General features: G+C 43.9%; 1 protein-coding gene across 3 annotated transcripts in view; it reads left to right on the top strand.

Moving 5' to 3' along the window:
• Positions 1-16,833, top strand: part of CUL9 (cullin 9) — an 81,052-nt gene extending 64,219 nt beyond the window's left edge. For all 3 annotated transcript variants that reach the window (XM_075204524.1, XM_075204525.1, XM_075204526.1), the window contains exons 22-41: positions 984-1,090; positions 1,200-1,382; positions 2,450-2,607; positions 5,145-5,358; positions 5,694-5,874; positions 6,373-6,518; positions 6,836-6,947; positions 7,071-7,270; positions 7,357-7,607; positions 8,829-9,183; positions 9,505-9,645; positions 9,849-10,013; positions 10,099-10,262; positions 10,376-10,469; positions 10,656-10,730; positions 11,031-11,141; positions 14,562-14,679; positions 15,002-15,135; positions 15,481-15,572; positions 16,194-16,833. In XM_075204524.1, coding sequence (XP_075060625.1) covers positions 984-1,090; positions 1,200-1,382; positions 2,450-2,607; positions 5,145-5,358; positions 5,694-5,874; positions 6,373-6,518; positions 6,836-6,947; positions 7,071-7,270; positions 7,357-7,607; positions 8,829-9,183; positions 9,505-9,645; positions 9,849-10,013; positions 10,099-10,262; positions 10,376-10,469; positions 10,656-10,730; positions 11,031-11,141; positions 14,562-14,679; positions 15,002-15,135; positions 15,481-15,572; positions 16,194-16,392 — 3,200 coding nt within the window. In that variant the 3' untranslated portion in view covers positions 16,393-16,833. The remainder of the gene's footprint in view (positions 1-983; positions 1,091-1,199; positions 1,383-2,449; positions 2,608-5,144; positions 5,359-5,693; positions 5,875-6,372; positions 6,519-6,835; positions 6,948-7,070; positions 7,271-7,356; positions 7,608-8,828; positions 9,184-9,504; positions 9,646-9,848; positions 10,014-10,098; positions 10,263-10,375; positions 10,470-10,655; positions 10,731-11,030; positions 11,142-14,561; positions 14,680-15,001; positions 15,136-15,480; positions 15,573-16,193) is intronic.
• The last annotated feature ends 3,751 nt before the right edge of the window (positions 16,834-20,584 follow it).

Raw genomic sequence — 20,584 nt, 5'->3', positions numbered from 1 at the left:
TGGAACATTAGGGGGTGAAGCTGTGTAGGAGGTGGATGATGGAACATTGGGGGGAGAAGCTGTGTAGGAGGTGGATGATGGAACATTGGGGGTGAAGCTGTGTAGGAGGTGGATGATGGAACATTGGGGGGTGATACTGTGTAGGAGGTGGATGATGGAACATTGGGGTGAGAAGCTGTGCAGGAGGTGGATGATGGAACATTGGGGTGAGAAGCTGTGCAGGAGGTGGATGATGGAACATTGGGGGGTGAAGCTGTGTAGGAGGTGGATGATGGAACATTGGGGGGAGAAGCTGTGTAGGAGGTGGATGATGGAAGATTGGGGGGAGAAGCTGTGTAGGAGGTGGATGATGGAACATTGGGGGTGCAGCTGTGTAGAAGGTGGATGATGGAACATTGGGGGGTGAAGCTATGTAGGAGGTGGATGATGGAACATTGGGGGGTGAAGCTGTGTAGGAGGTGGATGATGGAACATTAGGGGGTGAAGCTGTGTAGGAGGTGGATGATGGAACATTGGGGGGTGAAGCTGTGTAGGAGGTGGATGATGGAACATTGGGGGTGCAGCTGTGTAGAAGGTGGATGATGGAACATTGGGGGGTGAAGCTATGTAGGAGGTGGATGATGGAACATTGGGGGTGAAGCTGTGTAGGAGGTGGATGATGGAACATTAGGGGGTGAAGCTGTGTAGGAGGTGGATGATGGAACATTGGGGGGAGAAGCTGTGTAGGAGGTGGATGATGGAACATTGGGGGTGAAGCTGTGTAGGAGGTGGATGATGGAACATTGGGGGGTGATACTGTGTAGGAGGTGGATGATGGAACATTGGGGTGAGAAGCTGTGCAGGAGGTGGATGATGGAACATTGGGGGGTGATGCTGTGTAGGAGGTGGATGATGGAACATTGGGGGGGGGGGCTATGTAGGAGGTAGGTGTTGCAGACACACATGAGATGGTGTACCAATCTAACATCTACTTCTCTCTGCAGATGGGAAAAGCCGGGATTCCTCCAGTGTTTCTGTGAAAGTCACCAGTCCCGGCTTGAGCAGTATGGCAGGGATCGCTCAGTGCTGGCAGGGAGTGGTTCAGAAGCAGGTAAGTGACCGGCCCGTACTGGTGTAAGTGTGATTGAGCTCTATCTATAACTCTCCAATAGGTTAGGGCTGGCACTGTAGTAAAGTGTAATTGCTACTCTCTCCCCCAGGTGCAGCGATTTCTGGAGGTCTCGTGGAATGATGTAGATCTGGTTCCTCGGTTCTGTTCTCTGTACCTGTCTCTCAGACGGGCAATGGAAGAGATGTTTGGCCAACAGACACGGTTTTTACTCTCTCTGCGCCAGGGATTTTGTGAGGGGCTGTTACAGCTTTCATTCCTGACCGCGATACATGTAAGTGCATGTGTCAGCAGCCCAATGCATAGCTGCTAACATTAGGACACACCATTGACCAGCACAAGCTCCAGCCACATACTGGCCAATATTTAGAACCACACCTATTTTACTAGTAGGAGACACATCAGGTATGGAATAGTCAGCACCGTTGGCAGATATACATTGATTCAGGTCTGGACTTATGCCCGTTTGTGTAACGTATCTTCCGTGATTTCACACTGTGCATTCCCAGAAACCAAACTTACACACAGAATCCTTTCCGCACGCATATGACACTTACAACCCCTTGCGACATGGAGTAAGTGAGAGAAGGGGCGGACTGACATATACAGTAAGGGTGTGTTCAGGTGTGGCTAGTTCACATCTTGTGTTTAGCGTAAGTTCGGATGTTTGTCTTTCATCCTATCTGGGGGACACTGCTACCATGGGTTGTATGTGGGGAGTTGGCACTTAGCAAGTTAATTAATGTATGTATGTGTATATGTATGTATATATAATATATATGTATATAATGTATATGTATATTGCGTATATTACGCATATGCGTTCCACTGCCGGGTAAGTGAAAAAATCTCTCCCTCTCCCTCTCCCTTTATTTAGGTTAGGTTGTACCCAATGCCAATGATTTTATAATCATTTATGAATGTTGTCATCTACTGTTATTTATGGTTTAGCTAAAAATGATTTCATAGATTGAACCTATCATTTTTATTTATGTTTTTAAATTAGCGCTCTTTTCCACCCTAGGCTTATACTCCACTCAATAATTTTTCCCAGTTTTATGTAGTAAAATTAGGTGCCTCGGCTTATATTCGGATCGACTTATACGCGACTATATACGGTATATGTGTATGTATGTATGTATGTATGTATATGTGTGTATGTATGTATGTGTATACGTGTGTATATTTATGTATGTATATTTATGTATGTGTGTGTATGTATATGTGTGTGTGTGTCTATATATATATATAATTACATATACAGCTGCCTACTCCCCTTATATCTGTGTGGTGCTGTGGCTTTATTGGGCAGGTTTCCTCACTCTGACGACTAATTTGCAGGTGACGGAGCAGTTTGCTCGGTACATTGATCAACGGATAATTACAATACGTGATGATTCCTCAGATTTACAGTCTCTGGAGCATCTCCAGCAATTCTTGGAGTTTATTCTTTTCTTGTCTGAGCTAGAACTAGCTAATTCCTTTGAGCATTTCTACAGGTCAGTAAATTCCCAGGAACAGCAATGATGTGTGTGTGTGTGTGTGTGTGTGTATATAGAGGCAGTGGTGTGTGTGTGTGTGTGTATATAGAGGCAGTGGTGTGTGTGTGTGTGTGTGTGTGTGTGTATAGAAGCAGTGGTGTGTGTGTGTGTGTGTGTGTGTGTATAGAAGCAGTGGTGTGTGTGTGTATAGAAGCAGTGGTGTGTGTGTGTATAGAGGCAGTGGTGTGTGTGTGTGTGTGTATAGAGGCAGTGGTGTGTGTGTGTGTGTGTGTGTGTGTATAGAGGCAGTGGTGTGTGTGTGTGTGTGTGTGTATAGAGGCAGTGGTGTGTGTGTGTGTGTGTGTGTGTGTATAGAGGCAGTGGTGTGTGTGTGTGTGTGTATAGAGGCAGTGGTGTGTGTGTGTGTGTGTATAGAGGCAGTGGTGTGTGTGTGTGTGTGTGTGTGTATAGAGGCAGTGGTGTGTGTGTGTGTGTATAGAGGCAGTGGTGTGTGTGTGTGTGTATAGAGGCAGTGGTGTGTGTGTGTGTGTGTATAGAGGCAGTGGTGTGTGTGTGTGTGTATAGAGGCAGTGGTGTGTGTGTGTGTGTATAGAGGCAGTGGTGTGTGTGTGTGTGTATAGAGGCAGTGGTGTGTGTGTGTGTGTATAGAGGCAGTGGTGTGTGTGTGTGTATAGAGGCAGTGGTGTGTGTGTGTGTATAGAGGCAGTGGTGTGTGTGTGTGTGTATGTATAGAAACAGGGTGTGTTGGCACAGTCTTTGTAGTGTGTATAGGGGAAGTGTAATGTGTGTGTAGGGTATATACAGGCAGTGTAATGTGTGTGTTGGGTATATACAGGCAGTGTAATGTATGTGTGTGTGTGTGTGTGTGTGTGTGTGTGTTGGGTATATACAGGCAGTGTAATGTGTGTGTTGGTGTTTGAAGTGAATGTTTTAGTTTCACTTAAACATAGGTTTGGCTATACAATCATAAAATATTGACACTTAAAAGGAATAGCAACCACAGGTAATCATCATTAAAGGGATAAATTGTTTACTTAGCTTCAATTATAGGTTATCAAACTGGTACAGGCATCCAGAATCAATGCAGGAGATCCCAGATAGCCAATCTTGCAGCACTGTGCTCATATGTTCTAAGACCGAAGTAGGAGGGTACTAGGGCACTTGTGTCTAATTACCCTGGAGAGATTCCAAATAACTGTCTTTTATACTGATAAGACCCCCTAGATGGCCGTATTATGCTATGTAGTTGTTCAATGTGTCATTATTTTATAGAACGGTAGATGGAAGCAGGACTACTTATTAAGGGAGAGATTCAGTTCAACGTGAGGTGTCTCTGGAACCTCCGCAGAGACCCCTCTCGCCGATGCTATGACTGGAATGTCTGCTCATGTTTCCTCGCAGCCCCATGGACGTACGAGCAAAACTACTGAGCGAATGAACGCAGATTCCAACTTAAATTGCCGGCAATGGAATCTTCCCCTATAAGTTATAAACATCAAGGTGTTAATATTTTTCTCACAACTGACATAAAACATCACCCGATATGGTCACCATGAAATCTAAGGTGTTATTGCTCCTCGTTCTAACAAGGACAATCATCATCAGCAGCTATTTATATAACGCCACTAACTCCGCAGCGCTGTACAGAGAACTCGCATCAGTCCCTGCACCATCGGAGCTTACAGTCTAAATCCCCTAATATACACACTTAGACAGAGAGACTAGGGTCAATTTGTTAGCAGCCAATTAACCTACCAGTATGTTTTCGAAGTAGGAGGAAACCGGAGCACCCGGAGGAAACCCACGCGCACACACGGGGAGAACATACCAACTCCACACAGATAAGGCCATGGTCAGGAATTGAACTTATGACCCCAGTGCTGTAAGGAAGAAGTGCTAACCACTGAGCCACCATGCTGCCCCAACAATGTTGTTATAACGCATTAGGTGTGCTGTAACCTTGCCTTATGTACGTATGTACATTGTGAACCTAGCAGCGCTGTCGGGTGGAACGAATGTAGCACTTGCCGTACTACCTGTTGCCTGCCTCCAGTACCGCCATGTGGGAAACGATTCTTACACCCAGGCAAATAAGCTTAAGTTTATTCATTACAAATTCCCAAACAGGGCTACAACACTTTTATGAAAGGAGTGAATCAGTCACACTATGACAGTGGTAATATAACACTCAGAGAACAGAATATGTTACCTGTCTCTTTATAGCCAGACCCTGGCATAATCCAGTGTTAGTGAGGCTCCTCTCCCATCATTGTCCTTCAGTCTGGCCTGCCCACTAGATACATAGACTCGCTACTGGCAGTGGCAAGAGCCTGACCTCAGTCCGTTTACTGTGTGAAGCGGAGCAATGGTAGGACAAGGGTAACTCCTCATTTCACTAAGCCAGTTCGGCATGGGTGTATATAGAAGCAGTGTTATGACTGGGTATAGTGTGTGTGTGTGTGTATGCACTGCAGGCTCGCCGTATGGTTCGTGTTACACTTCCACGCTTTTTCCCATGATGCTGTGTGTTTCAGGCATTACCTGGCCGATCGGCTACTCACCCTGGGACCATGCTGGCTGGAGAACTCGGTGGTAGATCACATTGGCATTTGTTTCCCGAACCGTTTCCCTCAAGAGATGCTGAAAAATCTGCAGGAGGCAAATATTCTGCAAAGAGAAGAACATCTGTTTCGGCTCCAGGAGCTGGATGAAGGACTCTTATCAGAGGAAGAGGAGGAGGAGGGGATGGTGAGAGGAGAACGGAGGGAAATAGTGCATTGTAATGGGAGAGGTCTACCAGTATTAGGAGCACACTGAGATGTGGGGAGGAAAAGGGTTTACCAGGTATGAAGTTTTGTGCTGGGCTGAGAAGTTTTGGAGTAAATGGATTTAAGTGGTACGGGGATCAAGGCCGGCAGTGAGATTCTGAATTAATTAGATTGTAAATTATGTGGATGGGGAGTTGGTCTGCGATTTGAGCTATAATCTCGGCACTAATAGTCCAAGGAATAGCCTAATTTGCATTAGAAGGTGTTATTGATGGGTTCTGCAATGTTTCTTCTGATAACTATCTGTGTCTCCAGGTGATGGAGGAGAACATGACTGGCCAAGATGAGAGTGGGGAGGATGTAGAGGTGCAGATATCTGTCCTATCTCCCCGTTGTTGGCCTATATCCTTTTTCTGCTACATGGCTGATCCTATCAAGTATTTTCCAGAAAACCTCAACAGCTCTCTACAACATTTCACAGACTTCTATACAAAGAGTAAGGTGGTGTTTATAAACTGTATGAAGCTGCTATTGACCATAGGGTCTGATGGTGGCATCTGTGTAAAGAGTAGATTTTCTTCCCCCCACAATTGTTTCCTGGAGTGAGAAAACTATGACGTTATATATAACCCAGAGTAGGTTTAGTCTTCACACCTAGGTACTCTCATATCTTACAGTTCCCATCTGACAGTTTCTGGTTAGTAATCTTTCTTAGATTGCCCCTATATCAGTGCAGCCTTCAGTTTAATGTGTCTTGTCAGTGTGCTAGGGACATCTAGTGTAGGCATATGCTTATTCCTTTTCCTTAGAGCGTATCTTTGTCCCCTCGTTACTGCTTGAGTTTTCAGTCTGAGGGAGACATCCTAGCGTAATAACTTCTGTGGCTCAGATGTCATTTTTTTATATGGAAGACACACTTTAACTTTTGTATTGAAATCTGTATGTACACAATATGAATTGTCTACATTGTAAACATATTTTGTACACTCCTCAGGTCAGTCTGTGCGGGGCTCTGATCTCGCTCAGTCTCGGCGACTGCAGTGGACGTGGTTGGGGAATGCAGAGATACAATATGGAGATCTGACCCTCCGTGTCTCCACCCTACAGATGTTTATTTTGCTGTTATTTAACCAGCAGGAGGTGAGAGACAATTCAGGGCACTGCTCAACGTCGTTATTCTTACCCATGACTACTTTGAAATTTTAGGAGAATACTATCTGGTACAGTGGGGGGATGTGGTCTGGTACAGCGGGGGATACGAGTGGGGGAAGGAATACGGTCTGGGTCAGCGGGGTGGACAGGTGGGAATACGGTCTGGGTCAGCGGGGTGGACAGGTGGGAATATGGTCTGGGCCAGCAGGGTGGACATAACTTCATATATTGGAGATGGGGGTGCTGTGTTTATGTTCCTCCTGTATGTGGAAGTGCTGAGTCCAGTATGCTTTTCTTGTTCCTAGGAAGTTTTGGAAGAGGCAATTGTTCAATCCACGGGGCTCGCAGAGATCCTCGTGAGCCACGCTCTTGCACCTCTAACTGCCAAGGGGAGTATCCTTGCACCCAAAAAGAAGGGTATTATATGATGGCATTTCTTGTCTCTCCAATATTCCTTCCTGTACAAACCTTTTCTTGCACATTTGTCCTGTCTTCTCCATCTCTGTTCCTGTCCACTGAATGTTTTTTGCATTTTTGAAGGGCTCCTGTGTTTGAATGAAGAGAAGTTTATAGCACAAGGTCCTGGAAAGGTTTTCCAGTTGCTCCCCAGACAGACATACCTGAACGTGGAGGAAGATGAAGGGCGGATATTAGAAAAGAAAAGGAACATTATCCTCTGTCTAATAATGCAGATCATGAAGGAGGAGCATGAGCTACATATTGACAATCTGGTGTTTCGGGTAAGTTTGATGTTGGTAATATACTTGTTGACGTGAACACATTTCCAATGTCAAGGGATCATAAACTGTTCTATGTTCTCTTCCAGGTCATTGAATCCTGTCAGAAATCTGAGTTTGGAAAGAACCTTAAGTTCCTGAACTTCAGTTGTAGCCACACAGATGTCCTGTCCTGTATTATGTATCTCATCAGTCAGGGCTATGCCCGTCGCGGTGAAGATAGCCCCCATATTATCGAGTACCTTTCAAAGGACCCCTCCACACCACACAAAGGCAAGGCCCACATCAGCTTCCAGAGCTCCAGCAAGAAGAAGCAGGACATGGTCAGCAAGCCCACCAGGTACCGTTATCTGGCAGTACAGCTGAGAGAATGGATGTCATGCTGGATCTAGGGCCTCGCCCAGTATTTAATAGGACTCATTTTGCGCCTTAAGGTTGCACTTTGATGGTTAAGCGTGTTTCTGGGTGCACTTAGTCCCATGTTCTAAAAGTCTTCAAACACACAAAGTGCAACATGTAATAAAACAGGTCTCAGGCCCCTTTACATTTGCATGTTTTAAAAAAGAGAAATTTAATTTAATGACAATTACATTGACTTCAGCATTGTCATCCTATGGGGACGCTGGTACGATGGGGTATAGGGGCCTCCTCTATATCCTCATACTGCAGGGACAGCTGCATTAGCAGCCTGTACATACTATTTTCTTTTACTCATGAATTTCCTGCCACAACCGATTTGAATATACTGCTGAGGCAATCTCTAAAGCAATCAATATATAAATCACTGTGTGTCAGCATTTACAGAACTAGGAGAATGTTGTGCTCAGTATAGCTACATTGGCACATCAAGGCATCTCCTGTAGGTGAGTCCCTGGCATGTGAAACAAATATATATTCAGGGTGTCACATTTAAAACCTTCCCTGAACCTCCATTTTGTAATGTGTACAAGTGAATAAAGTCATTCGTAATGTACAGCCAAGACAATTAAGACCTGGACAATATAGCCAATAATAGGGTTGTATGATCATTATACATTATTATAACATTCAGCCATTATTCTATGCATCTCTCCTCTCCCCATTTCTGACAGGAGGGTGTATAGATTGGAAGCCTGCGAGCGAGGCCCTCTTACCAGTCTGTTAATACTTAGTCTTGTTTTATTACTATGTTTGTTTGCTGGTGCTATGTAAATAAATAAACTATCCCAAACCATTGTTCTATAGGAATCATTAATCTCTATCATTACTCATTTATTTATATAGCGCCAGCAGACTAGGGGAGAGCAACAGAACACATATTGCTGTATTCTCCCATCTCTACTCCTCCTTTCTGGATGACAACACTTGTATAAAGCCACAATGTGAACATAGTCGTAACTTGTCCGTTAAGGCACATTGTAAAAAGTAAAAAAGTCTGTTTTAAAAAAGTACCCATGGATGAGTATTGTGTCACGGTCTTTGTGAGTAACATTAAGCGTTTACTTTTGTTTTACTCGCATCATCAGTGATCAGGGCTGTGACCCCCATCAGAGATGTTATAATGGTTAGTGCTCTGTTTCAGCTCTGGCGGAGTGGTGGAGCAGGCGGTCCTGGAGTCCGTTTTACTCCCTATGGGATGCACTCTGAGCCAGGAGGAAGTGTGGGCACTGATGTGTCAGATGGTTAATCAAGTATCCGAAACACTAAGTGTCAGTCAGGACACTGCCCAGCACCTTCTCATCCACTGCAAGTGGAACATGGACCTGCTGCTGCAGAAGTACACAGATGACCCAGAGGTTCTACTAACAGCATCTGGGTTGGAGGTTCAGGATCCACAACACCCTGAGAGCCCACAACCTACATGTCCTGTGTGTATGAGTCCACTGAGTCCCTCAGACAGCCCCCCATCTCTGTGCTGTAAGCACTGCTGCTGCAAGGTAAGGAGGACTGGCTCAGTGGTTACAGGCTGTGACTTGTGATACTACCTGGAAATTGCCATGTTGGCTCCTTATACACATCCTTTTTGTTTAATTTTCTTTTGCATTTCTAACCTTATGAAAGTGGCCTCCTGCTCTGTCTTATAGCTTTATCTTAATAGTATAAAAGAGGGATTGCAGTCTGTTCATAGAACCATTTGGTGGCCATAGGCTATCATAGGGAGAAGGGCCTCCATGCGCATTTAGTTTTCTGATGTCCAATCTGGTGACTTTTCTACACCGTATTAGAACAGGGACTCATAGCTTTCTTAATGTCTGCAGAATTGTTGGAACGAATATCTAACCACCCGGATTGAGCAGAACCTGGTGCTGACCTGCACATGTCCCACTACAGACTGTCTGGCACAGCCCACCTCTGACTTCATCCGCAAGATTATATCCTCCAAAGAGGTCATTGAGAAGGTAATGAAAGGAGACTGTAACCCTCACATTCATGGACACCTTTTTTTTTTTTTCCATATTCTACAATGTTGAGTTCTTTTGTACTTCTCTCCTCTGTCAGATCTTCTATAGCATTTCCTTTCCTCTCTGTCTATGAGGTAATATATCCTATACCATGATGTGCGTGGATAGAGATCTATTGTCACCTTTTTTGCCTCCTGTAGTATGAGAAAGCTTTGATGCGTGGATTTGTGGAAAGTTGTTCTAACCTGACCTGGTGCACAAACCCTCAAGGCTGTGACCGCATCCTGTGCAAGGAAGGATTGGGTACTGGGGCGGCCTGTGCCAAGTGTTCCTGGCTCTCCTGCTTTAACTGCAGTTTTCCTGAGGTGAGTATTTTACCCCAACAGTTCCATACTCTGAGCTAGAACCTCATAGTCCAACTGTGTTTCTCTTCCATCCTAATTGTCTCAGGCCCATTACCCGGCCAGCTGCAGTCACATGTCTCAGTGGATGGATGATGGTGGGTTCTATGAGGGAATGACCGTGGAAGCGCAGAGCAAGCACTTGACGAAGCTCATATCTAAACACTGTCCCAGCTGTCAGGCTCCGATTGAGAAAAACGAGGGCTGTCTGCAGTAAGTGATGTAATGTTGGGGAACTGACCTCCAGCCACCCCACCCTGTCAGGTATAACCCAGTAAGGTGTCAGTCTCCTCTGATCTAATCACTACTCTCTTTCTCTGCTACAGTATGACTTGTGCCAAATGTAACCATGGATTTTGCTGGCGGTGCCTGAAGCCCTGGAAGCCCACCCATAAAGATTATTACAACTGTTCTGCTATGGTATGACCCTGTTTATTAATCCATCATATAACCTATATAATCTGTTGTTTTTAGTTTAATTTGTTAAATGTAGCCATTATCTGTTTAATTTAGTACAATGTAAGCGATCTCTCTAATATTATACTGTATGTGTCTTATAGTCTGTGCCGTGCAAGGCTGCTTAATACATGGCCTTTGTCTTGACAGGTTAGTAAAGCTGCTCGTCAGGAAAAGAGGTTCCAGGATTATAATGAGAAGTGCACGTTCCAGCATCAGGCAAAGGTTAGGACCTCTCAGTCAATTGTCTGATGTTTTAGGGTTAGAGTTCGGAACATCTACTGGAGACATTTACATTGGTAATCTAGGAAACTAAAGTAACGTTACCTTCATTTATGTACGATCATAGTTCTCTGGGTGAGAGGACTCCAAGCTGTCACGGGTAAGGCGAGAAAGTTCCTACAGACACACAACTTTTCTCTTCCGGCCCCCTGTGTAGACAATCTGTAGCAGTCGCCACTTAGGTTATAGCTATGACTAAAACGTTTATTACTTCCTATAAAGCAACCTTTTCTTTCTTTGAAGGATTTTGCAATCTCGCTGCGAAATCGATTGTGTGTCCTTAATGAAGAACCTCCACTTCGTACTCTAACTTTCGTCATCACCGCCTGCAGGGTTCTAGAGATGAGTCGTAAGGTAAGAGCACCACTCTCCCCACATGGCTGCTATCTAATCACAGTATCACTTTCTGGTCACTGATGGGGTCACTCCAGCTTCAGACTCCTCATAACTCTTTCACTGCTGAGAGGAACAATCTGTGTCTGTCCTCCTTCTTTGTGCATGGTCCGGCTTCTGAATTTTGGCAGTAGCCATTGTTTTGGCTCTTGGTTTCTTTTTCCCAACTCTGCGCAGCAGCTGGAATATCCACTTCTTGATGTCTCCTTAGACCTTCCCGTCTGAGTCTAAATCTGCCCCAGAGATTTGAAACTCATGAGAGAAAAAGGGGAGGCGTGAGATAAAGAGGGAAGGGAACCTAACCTAACCCCACATCCATCATTTACCGATTTATAAATCCAGTGGGAATCTGGTCTCCTGCAGTAATCCAAATGGAAATGACAATTAATAAATCGAATAGACAGTCGCAACTTTACCTAATATGCATCTGGGCAGATATTCAGTAATTTCCTTTCCAGAGTACAGGCATGTCTTATTCTTAGGAATCCATTTCCAAAATGATGGAGCTAGGCTTGCAACTTGGTGGTTTACAGTTATGTCTGGGCTAAATGGTAGAATAAAAGACTTGTGCGACAATCGGGCCTGCTCTGCAGTCCCAGACCCCAAAAAGCCAAGACCCTTCTGGCATTGACTTGACAGAGTTGGTTTAGTACCTTTAGTCAGTCTCTGGTCCCATCTGCCTATCTAAGTGTGAGAAGGCCCAGGTAACACTGGCACTGCAGTCTTGTAATCCACCTAGGCAAAGTACCTAATGCAATCCACATGGACCTTTCGAGGAAGGTTGAGGGCATGCAGGCCACTCAAAATTGCAGGGTCTTCCTTCGCCATTAATAAGACCCTTGGTGAATGTCCCAGATTGAATCTTTCTCCTAGAAAGACAAAACCAGGTATAAGTATTGGGCCCAAGACAATTTAGCCAGAAACCCAGAATCTGATGAGTCGGCAACTGATTCCGTTGACTATCTCATGGACGGTGCTGTCTGTCCTGAACATTTAGGACTTCCAAGACCAAAGCCAGCCCTCTGACCAGCTCTTAATCATTTGTAGTAGGGATTAACTAATACAGATTAACACTGTCTTGCCCCACAGTAGTTTGAGCCCTTATTCCTTCTACCAGGGTAATTTGGAGTTTTGATCATCCTTTGCAGCTGTGTACCCTCCAGATGATCAACTTCTCTTCCATTTGCTGTTCGCTTTAAAGACTCCTTGAGCAATAGAAGGTTTTCTATTTCAGGATCAGCTCCTTAGACGCAAAAGGCAACAACTCCTGGAGGCATTGCATACTTGGGACAGAGTTCCTGAGTCTTCAGGCAATTTTTTGGGTCCTTGTGGTGCAACTAAATCACAAGCTCCCCCTCTACAGCACAGAGATCAGACTCCTGTCTCACTCACACAATGGCATCCATGACTGTTGAAGGCTGATATGTGTGCATGGGTAGACTTACTCTGCTGCCCGCCATTTCCCAGCTTTATGGTGTTTCTTTATCACTCGACATCCTGTTGTCACTGGTGATTCCCACTGGGGTCACTTGGCAACCAGCCAGTCACAATTATGGTGATCATCTGCGCACCAACACTGTGCCCCCTGTTGTAGGAGACCATTACTGCCACCACCAGACTCCTTCAATGACCTCTGAAACATCTAATGCTTTTAAATAGTACGTATCATAACACACCTTAATCTGGGCTGCAACACCTCTGTTATACAGTTACAGACAAATCTGCTAGAGAAGGGTAATTCAGCCCCTTGTCCTTTTACCAATCCTGGTTGACATCGGATACAAGGATTGACCCGGTGCATGCATATAACGTTTACCTTTAATTCACTACCATGTGCTTGCTCTGCTCATGTGCAGTTCATCTCTCCTCTAGCCAGGCTTCAGGACAGAGCCTTCCCTTTCTAAGCAGGCTTTCAACAGTGATTAAATATACTAACAGCATCATACTATAGCTCTGAAGACAAGTTGGGTGACATTAGATTACTTTTAAATAGTTTACAGCATTTTCTGGATCCCTAACAAGTGCGTACTTTCCCTTATGTGATTATTTCACTCGTTAGCCAACCTTACACAAGAACTTTTTTTTTTTACCCAGTAGCCTTAACTACATAATGTGGTTGTTACGGTCACACCATCTTTATTTCCTTGTGCTCAGAGCAAATATTTAACACAAGTTAACCCGTGCATGATACTCATGCATTCTAGTCAAATCAAGCTACTTAAGGTGTTAAAAAGGTTCTTGTCATGCATTTGGGGCTAGGCCAGGCCTCCTCAGGGGAAGAGCGTTACTTCCTGACGCAAGCGCCCTTTTTTAACGTGGTTTTGTCCACATGTCACCACCTCATCATTTTTCTCCATCACCTCATCCTTCATCTTCATCGCCACATCCTTCATCAAGCTACTTAAGGTGTTAAAAACTCCCCACTGTCACCCCCGGCAACCACCAACCACTCCCAACTGTCACTTCTCCTTCAAGAAATATATAGGTCAGTGTACAACTCTGCCCAGCAGGTGGTGCTGCAGCTTGGTTTTTTTTTCCCACACGCCACTAGGCATTTATATAGTAGATGCCACATCATGTGGAGTACAACCAAAACCATGCTGAACCATAGGAACGGTCATTGAAGCTAGCACCGTATCACCATACACAGAAACACATCTGTACATGTTAACGGGCATCAAACACCAGAAATATCAGTACCTTAACCCATTTTTTGCATTAATATTAATAAGTCACACTATGCAGTCAATGTAAATAAAACATTGTTCTTATTCTGTGGGGGAAGCGAGACACACTCCTCAGATTCTGGAGTGTTGCGGACATTGTTCATTGTCCCTGATTTGGGTCAGATGGTCCTAGTACACACAGCTGGGCTCTCTATGTCAGTCAGTCACTCCCCACCTAGTCTCATGGGACTGCCCTACTTCACCCATGGTTTCTTCTTCTGCAACCCATTCCCAGACTACTTCTCCATGCTCCTGCCTCATACTGTCTTCTGTCCCATCCCACCTTATTCTGCCTGTTACATCGCCATCATGGAACGTATGCTTAGTGCTCTATTGCCGCTTGATTCCCCTGTGTCTCCACACTGCCCCGTCACCCGGTCCATACCTAAACTATACCGGATCTCTCATGCCTGTCCTCTTTCTCTCTACAATGTGTGTCCTTCTCATTTCTGAGGCCTATTGTTTTCTTATGCCATGTAATTTGTTTTGTTCATTGCATCCATTCTATAAGTATTCTGCCTGTTATTATACTTCTGTATGTCATGGATGTCAGGAGCTACAGAATGTGTGCACCGTATAAACGATGATGATCGATCAGTGCTGTGTATTATCATGTTCCAGAGCACCACATATATTACTGCTGTCTCTGTCATAGGTTCTAGGCTACTCCTGTGTGTACAGTTACTACAATCAGGACTCTGAGCGGCTTGATGTTCTGGAGGCTCAAACAGAAAACCTAGAGTTTCACGTCAATGCATTGCAGATCCTGCTTGGTGAGAATACCCTGACCCTACAGAACGTTGAGATTACTGTCTGTAGACACCATTCTAGCTACTTTCCAAGTCCTTTGTCCTCAGATAGATAAATATTACTCCTCTGCTTTTTCTAAACTTGTTTTCTTTATAGAAGGTAATAATGGGGATAGGCAACATTACTTTTGCCTTGAGAAAATAATTGGTGGCTGAGGAGGGTAATATATTGGGACCAAGGACACGATTTATCTATATTAAGGGTGTTGAGTTTCTGGGGTAAGAAGCAATCCTTTTTGTAAGATAAGTGAGGAGGTCTGAAACCAATCTGGTTCTCCTCCCGCAGAGTACAGCCTTCTGCAGAGTGAGGACCTCGCCTGTTCTGTGCGTCTGCTGCCTTCGGACAAGTATAACAGTGGTTTGGAACTGGTCAGAAAAGTGCAGGAGAGACTGAATGGCATCTTACAGCACTCGACTCAGGTGAGAGTCTGCCAAGTAGGTGTCAGGGCTCTACTTATAGTGAAACAAATGGGTATACTGGAATATTTGTCTGGACAGCCGGCTATTCTACTATATTACACAAATGTATATACTATACTAATTGGAACTCCAGTCAAACCTGGCATCATAACAGAGAGTAACACATAGAGGAATTCATGCATTGTAATACACACTATGCAGGCAGGTATTTGTGTGATACACACTGGTCTGATGGTATAATGGATTCTGCTCAAGGGAGACAGACTGCTATCTTAGGAATACACCTGACCACAAGATATCCAAAGAAAATATATTTATTGTGGCATAAAATCCTCTTCCACACAGGACTTCCGTGTAGGGTTCCTCTCCCAGCCAGACGACAGACAAATGAAGGCATCCAATGTGCCAGAAGTACCGGCGTTCCCTGGAGCCACAGAGTAAGCACCTCACATTCTTCAGTCTTGTTGGTTCTCCTGATCTCTGGTAGCATAAAACTCTTAAGTTATTTGACATGTTAGACATTTATGTTGTAGATGTCATGAGCTACTTAAATGTCAGAGGCTTGGCGGTCATTACATCATTTCCCTTCCTCTCTCTGACCACTTTATCGGAGCACAGTGGTTCTGTGGAAAGCAATGGCCGCAGTAATTCTTTTACCACATTAACACCTGGACTCCAGCTCTTGGGCTATAGATATTCTTAGTTCCTCTGTCCTGCTTAGAGAAGAACATATTCCTGTTCATAAGTTTAAGGTTGGCACAGTGGTTAGCACTTTGGCCATAGGTTCCATTCTGGTCAGGACACATTCTGTGCAGTGTTTCCCCTGGGTGCTCCGGTTTCCTCCCACGGTTCAAAAGCAAACTGGATATAGGGTTAATATGGTAGGTAATATAGACTGTAAGCTCCACTGGATGTGATCGTTTAGACATTCTCTGTCAAGCACTGCGTAATATGTTGGCACTATGTAAAACAGGATCATTTCCGTTTTTATTCCTACCATATGGCAGCTGTGACTGTGCTGGGTATAACTTATGTTTCTTATAACTCCCTCTTTTCAGCACTATGGATGGTGCCTCGGATTCTGGAGATACAGCGGGTGAGCAGGAAGAGGATGACGACTACGTTCCCGAGTGGCAGGAGGAGTATGACGATGACCTGGATGAGGATGACTTCTCGTATGATGAAGATGATGCATCTGAGAATCTGGAGCCAGATTCCTTTATCTTTGAGGATTTTGATGGGGAGGCCTACGAGTGATCCCTTTTCCTAACAAATATGTCTCCAACGTTTTGTCCAAAGGCTTTATTTCAAATGGAAGTGTCCGGCAGGCTGCTTCTTCATAACCAACTTCTTTCTTTCCTTCCTGCTTCCCTTTCCCCAATGTGCCTCAGCCGCAACTACCTTAAGAGCGGTGTGTGGCTCTCAGCACAGCAGGATTTAATTACTTATAATTCATCCATCGACTATTACAGTCCTAACAATGACGGAGCTGGAATTATATATATATTTATAATTAAGAGTTATTTTTATTAGAATTAATCCTGTTTATTTCAATCTCATTGTGGCACATCAGTATCTGGGTTAGCTCCTCCGGCGGTTAAAAGGTGGTAAAAAGGAAGCGCAGTTGGGAATATCTGCTGCTTCCTGTGAAAATCTGTCATGTTCATTTATTAAAGTTTCAGCTAAGCTGTTACATTACTGATTGTGTGTAGTTTCTTGTAGATCTCAAGATTAATCTGTCCACAGAAACTACAACTGTAATACCTATACATCAATGGGGACGGCAGCTCACAGGCTCCCACATGGTACAGGCGCCACTCAACATCCTCTCAATTTTTGGATGCACAGATTTCAGCCATTTATGATAAGAAATATCCGCTCATTTTTCTGGGCACCTCTATAGGACGAGGGAAATGTGTTGAGATTTCATTCAAAACATTGAGGTGATCCCTCAGCGGAGTTCCAGAAACACATCGCACTGAACTGAATCTCCGCATAGAGGTCGGACATGATGAAACATACAACTAAAATCCCACACAATCAGCCGCTGATGATTTAGAACTAGAATAAAATATTCTTTTGAAGGTCTATTTGAGTGGTCAGGAGATCTAGGATCTAACGCGTCTCTTCTCCATGACCGAAAGTCCCCTGAGGGTGTATTTATAGGTCCTCTGTGCTGTGACTCTTCATCTCCACTAGATAAAAGCTTAATGCAAGCGTCCAGATTGCTGCAGATCCATACTCGGGTATCTATAGATTGCTGCAGAAACATACACGGGTATCTATAGATTGCTGCAGATCCATACACTGGTATCTATAGATTGCTGCAGATCCATGCACGGGTATCTATAGATTGCTGCAGATCCATACACTGGTATCTATAGATTGCTGCAGATCCATACACGGGTATCTATAGATTGCTGCAGATCCATACACTGGTATCTATAGATTGCTGCAGATCCATACACGGGTATCTATAGATTGCTGCAGAAACATACACGGGTATCTATAGATTGCTGCAGATCCATACACTGGTATCTATAGATTGCTGCAGATCCATACACGGGTATCTATAGATTGCTGCAGATCCATACACGGGTATCTATAGATTGCTGCAGATCCATACACTAGTATCTATAGATTGCTGCAGATCCATACACTAGTATCTATAGATTGCTGCAGATCCATACACTGGTATCTATAGATTGCTGCAGAAACATACACGGGTATCTATAGATTGCTGCAGAAACATACACGGGTATCTATAGATTGCTGCAGATCCATACACGGGTATCTATAGATTGCTGCAGATCCATACACGGGTATCTATAGATTACTGCAGATCCATACACTAGTATCTATAGATTGCTGCAGATTCATACACTGGTATCTATAGATTGCTGCAGATCCATACACTAGTATCTATAGATTGCTGCAGATTCATACACTGGTATCTATAGATTGCTGCAGATTCATACACTGGTATCTATAGATTGCTGCAGATTCATACACTGGTATCTATAGATTGCTGCAGATTCATACACTGGTATCTATAGATTGCTGCAGATCCATACACGGGTATCTATAGATTGCTGCAGATCCATACACGGGTATCTATAGATTACTGCAGATCCATACACTAGTATCTATAGATTGCTGCAGATTCATACACTGGTATCTATAGATTGCTGCAGATCCATACACTGGTAGCTATAGATTGCTGCAGATCCATACACGGGTATCTATAGATTGCTGCAGATCCATACACTGGTATCTATAGATTGCTGCAGATCCATACACTGGTATCTATAGATTGCTGCAGATCCATACACGGGTATCTATAGATTGCTGCAGATCCATACACGGGTATCTATAGATTGCTGCAGATTCATACACTGGTATCTATAGATTGCTGCAGATCCATACACTGGTATCTATAGATTGCTGCAGATCCATACACGGGTATCTATAGATTGCTGCAGATCCATACACTGGTATCTATAGATTGCTGCAGATCCATACACGGGTATCTATAGATTGCTGCAGATCCATACACGGGTATCTATAGATTGCTGCAGATTCATACACTGGTATCTATAGATTGCTGCAGATCCATACACGGGTATCTATAGATTGCTGCAGATTCATACACTGGTATCTATAGATTGCTGCAGATCCATACACTGGTAGCTATAGATTGCTGCAGATTCATACACTGGTAGCTATAGATTGCTGCAGATCCATACACTGGTAGCTATAGATTGCTGCAGATCCATACACTAGTATCTATAGATTGCTGCAGATCCATACACTGGTAGCTATAGATTGCTGCAGATCCATACACTGGTATCTATAGACTGCTGCAGACCCATACACGGGTATCTATAGATTGCTGCAGATCCATACACGGGTATCTATAGATTGCTGCAGATTCATACACTGGTAGCTATAGATTGCTGCAGATCCATACACGGGTATCTATAGATTGCTGCAGATCCATACACTGGTATCTATAGACTGCTGCAGATCCATACACTAGTATCTATAGATTGCTGCAGATCCATACACTAGTATCTATAGATTGCTGCAGATTCATACACTGGTATCTATAGATTGCTGCAGAAACATACACGGGTATCTATAGATTGCTGCAGAAACATACACGGGTATCTATAGATTGCTGCAGATCCATACACGGGTATCTATAGATTGCTGCAGATCCATACACGGGTATCTATAGATTACTGCAGATCCATACACTGGTATCTATAGATTGCTGCAGATTCATACACGGGTATCTATAGATTGCTGCAGATCCATACACTAGTATCTATAGATTGCTGCAGATTCATACACTGGTATCTATAGATTGCTGCAGATCCATACACTAGTATCTATAGATTGCTGCAGATTCATACACGGGTATCTATAGATTGCTGCAGATCCATACACTAGTATCTATAGATTGCTGCAGATTCATACACTGGTATCTATAGATTGCTGCAGATCCATACACTAGTATCTATAGATTGCTGCAGATCCATACACTGGTATCTATAGATTGCTGCAGAAACATACACGGGTATCTATAGATTGCTGCAGAAACATACACGGGTATCTATAGATTGCTGCAGATCCATACACGGGTATCTATAGATTGCTGCAGATCCATACACTAGTAGCTATAGATTGCTGCAGATCCATACACGGGTATCTATAGATTGCTGCAGATCCATACACTGGTATCTATAGATTGCTGCAGATTCATACACGGGTATCTATAGATTGCTGCAGATTCATACACTGGTATCTATAGATTGCTGCAGATCCATACACTGGTATCTATAGACTGCTGCAGACCCATACACTGGTATCTATAGATTGCTGCAGACCCATACACTGGTATCTATAGATTGCTGCAGACCCATACACTGGTATCTATAGACTGCTGCAGACCCATACACTAGTATCTATAGATTGCTGCAGATCCATACACTGGTATCTATAGATTGGAATTCTATGTTTAGAGATGTTGCAGTTTTTCATCTAGTGCTGGAGGAAGGTGGATAAACCTCCAGCGCGTTCTTCATATCAGATGGGTGGAGGCAGCTCTAAGCAAGAGCTTTGTTCAGAACTTCATGGTGGTACTGACTGTTCCAGACCTCACTAGGTGGATATCGGCAATTATCAGATGACCAGTTCTCACAATATGGCCTTAAGTCAAGTGATTTTAAAGGTTTCATTAATGTGTATTGTCACAATACAGCAGGTGAGATGGAAGAATTGGGAATTCACATACTGGTGTCTGCAGGTTGGCAATGAAAAAAACATGCAAAATCTTTTAAGCTAGAAAAAATTATAACCTAATGCATAAAGGTAACGAGCTTCACACAGGATCAGTAGGGGAGGTTTGGATAATGGACTGAGGAACATCCAAAACCCAGAACAA

The sequence above is a fragment of the Mixophyes fleayi genome, chromosome 3 (assembly GCF_038048845.1).
Source record: "Mixophyes fleayi isolate aMixFle1 chromosome 3, aMixFle1.hap1, whole genome shotgun sequence".
In the NCBI taxonomy this organism is placed as follows: Eukaryota; Metazoa; Chordata; class Amphibia; order Anura; family Limnodynastidae; genus Mixophyes; species Mixophyes fleayi.
Note: the sequence above shows the minus strand (reverse complement) of the source record. Positions and strands in the feature narration are given on the sequence as shown.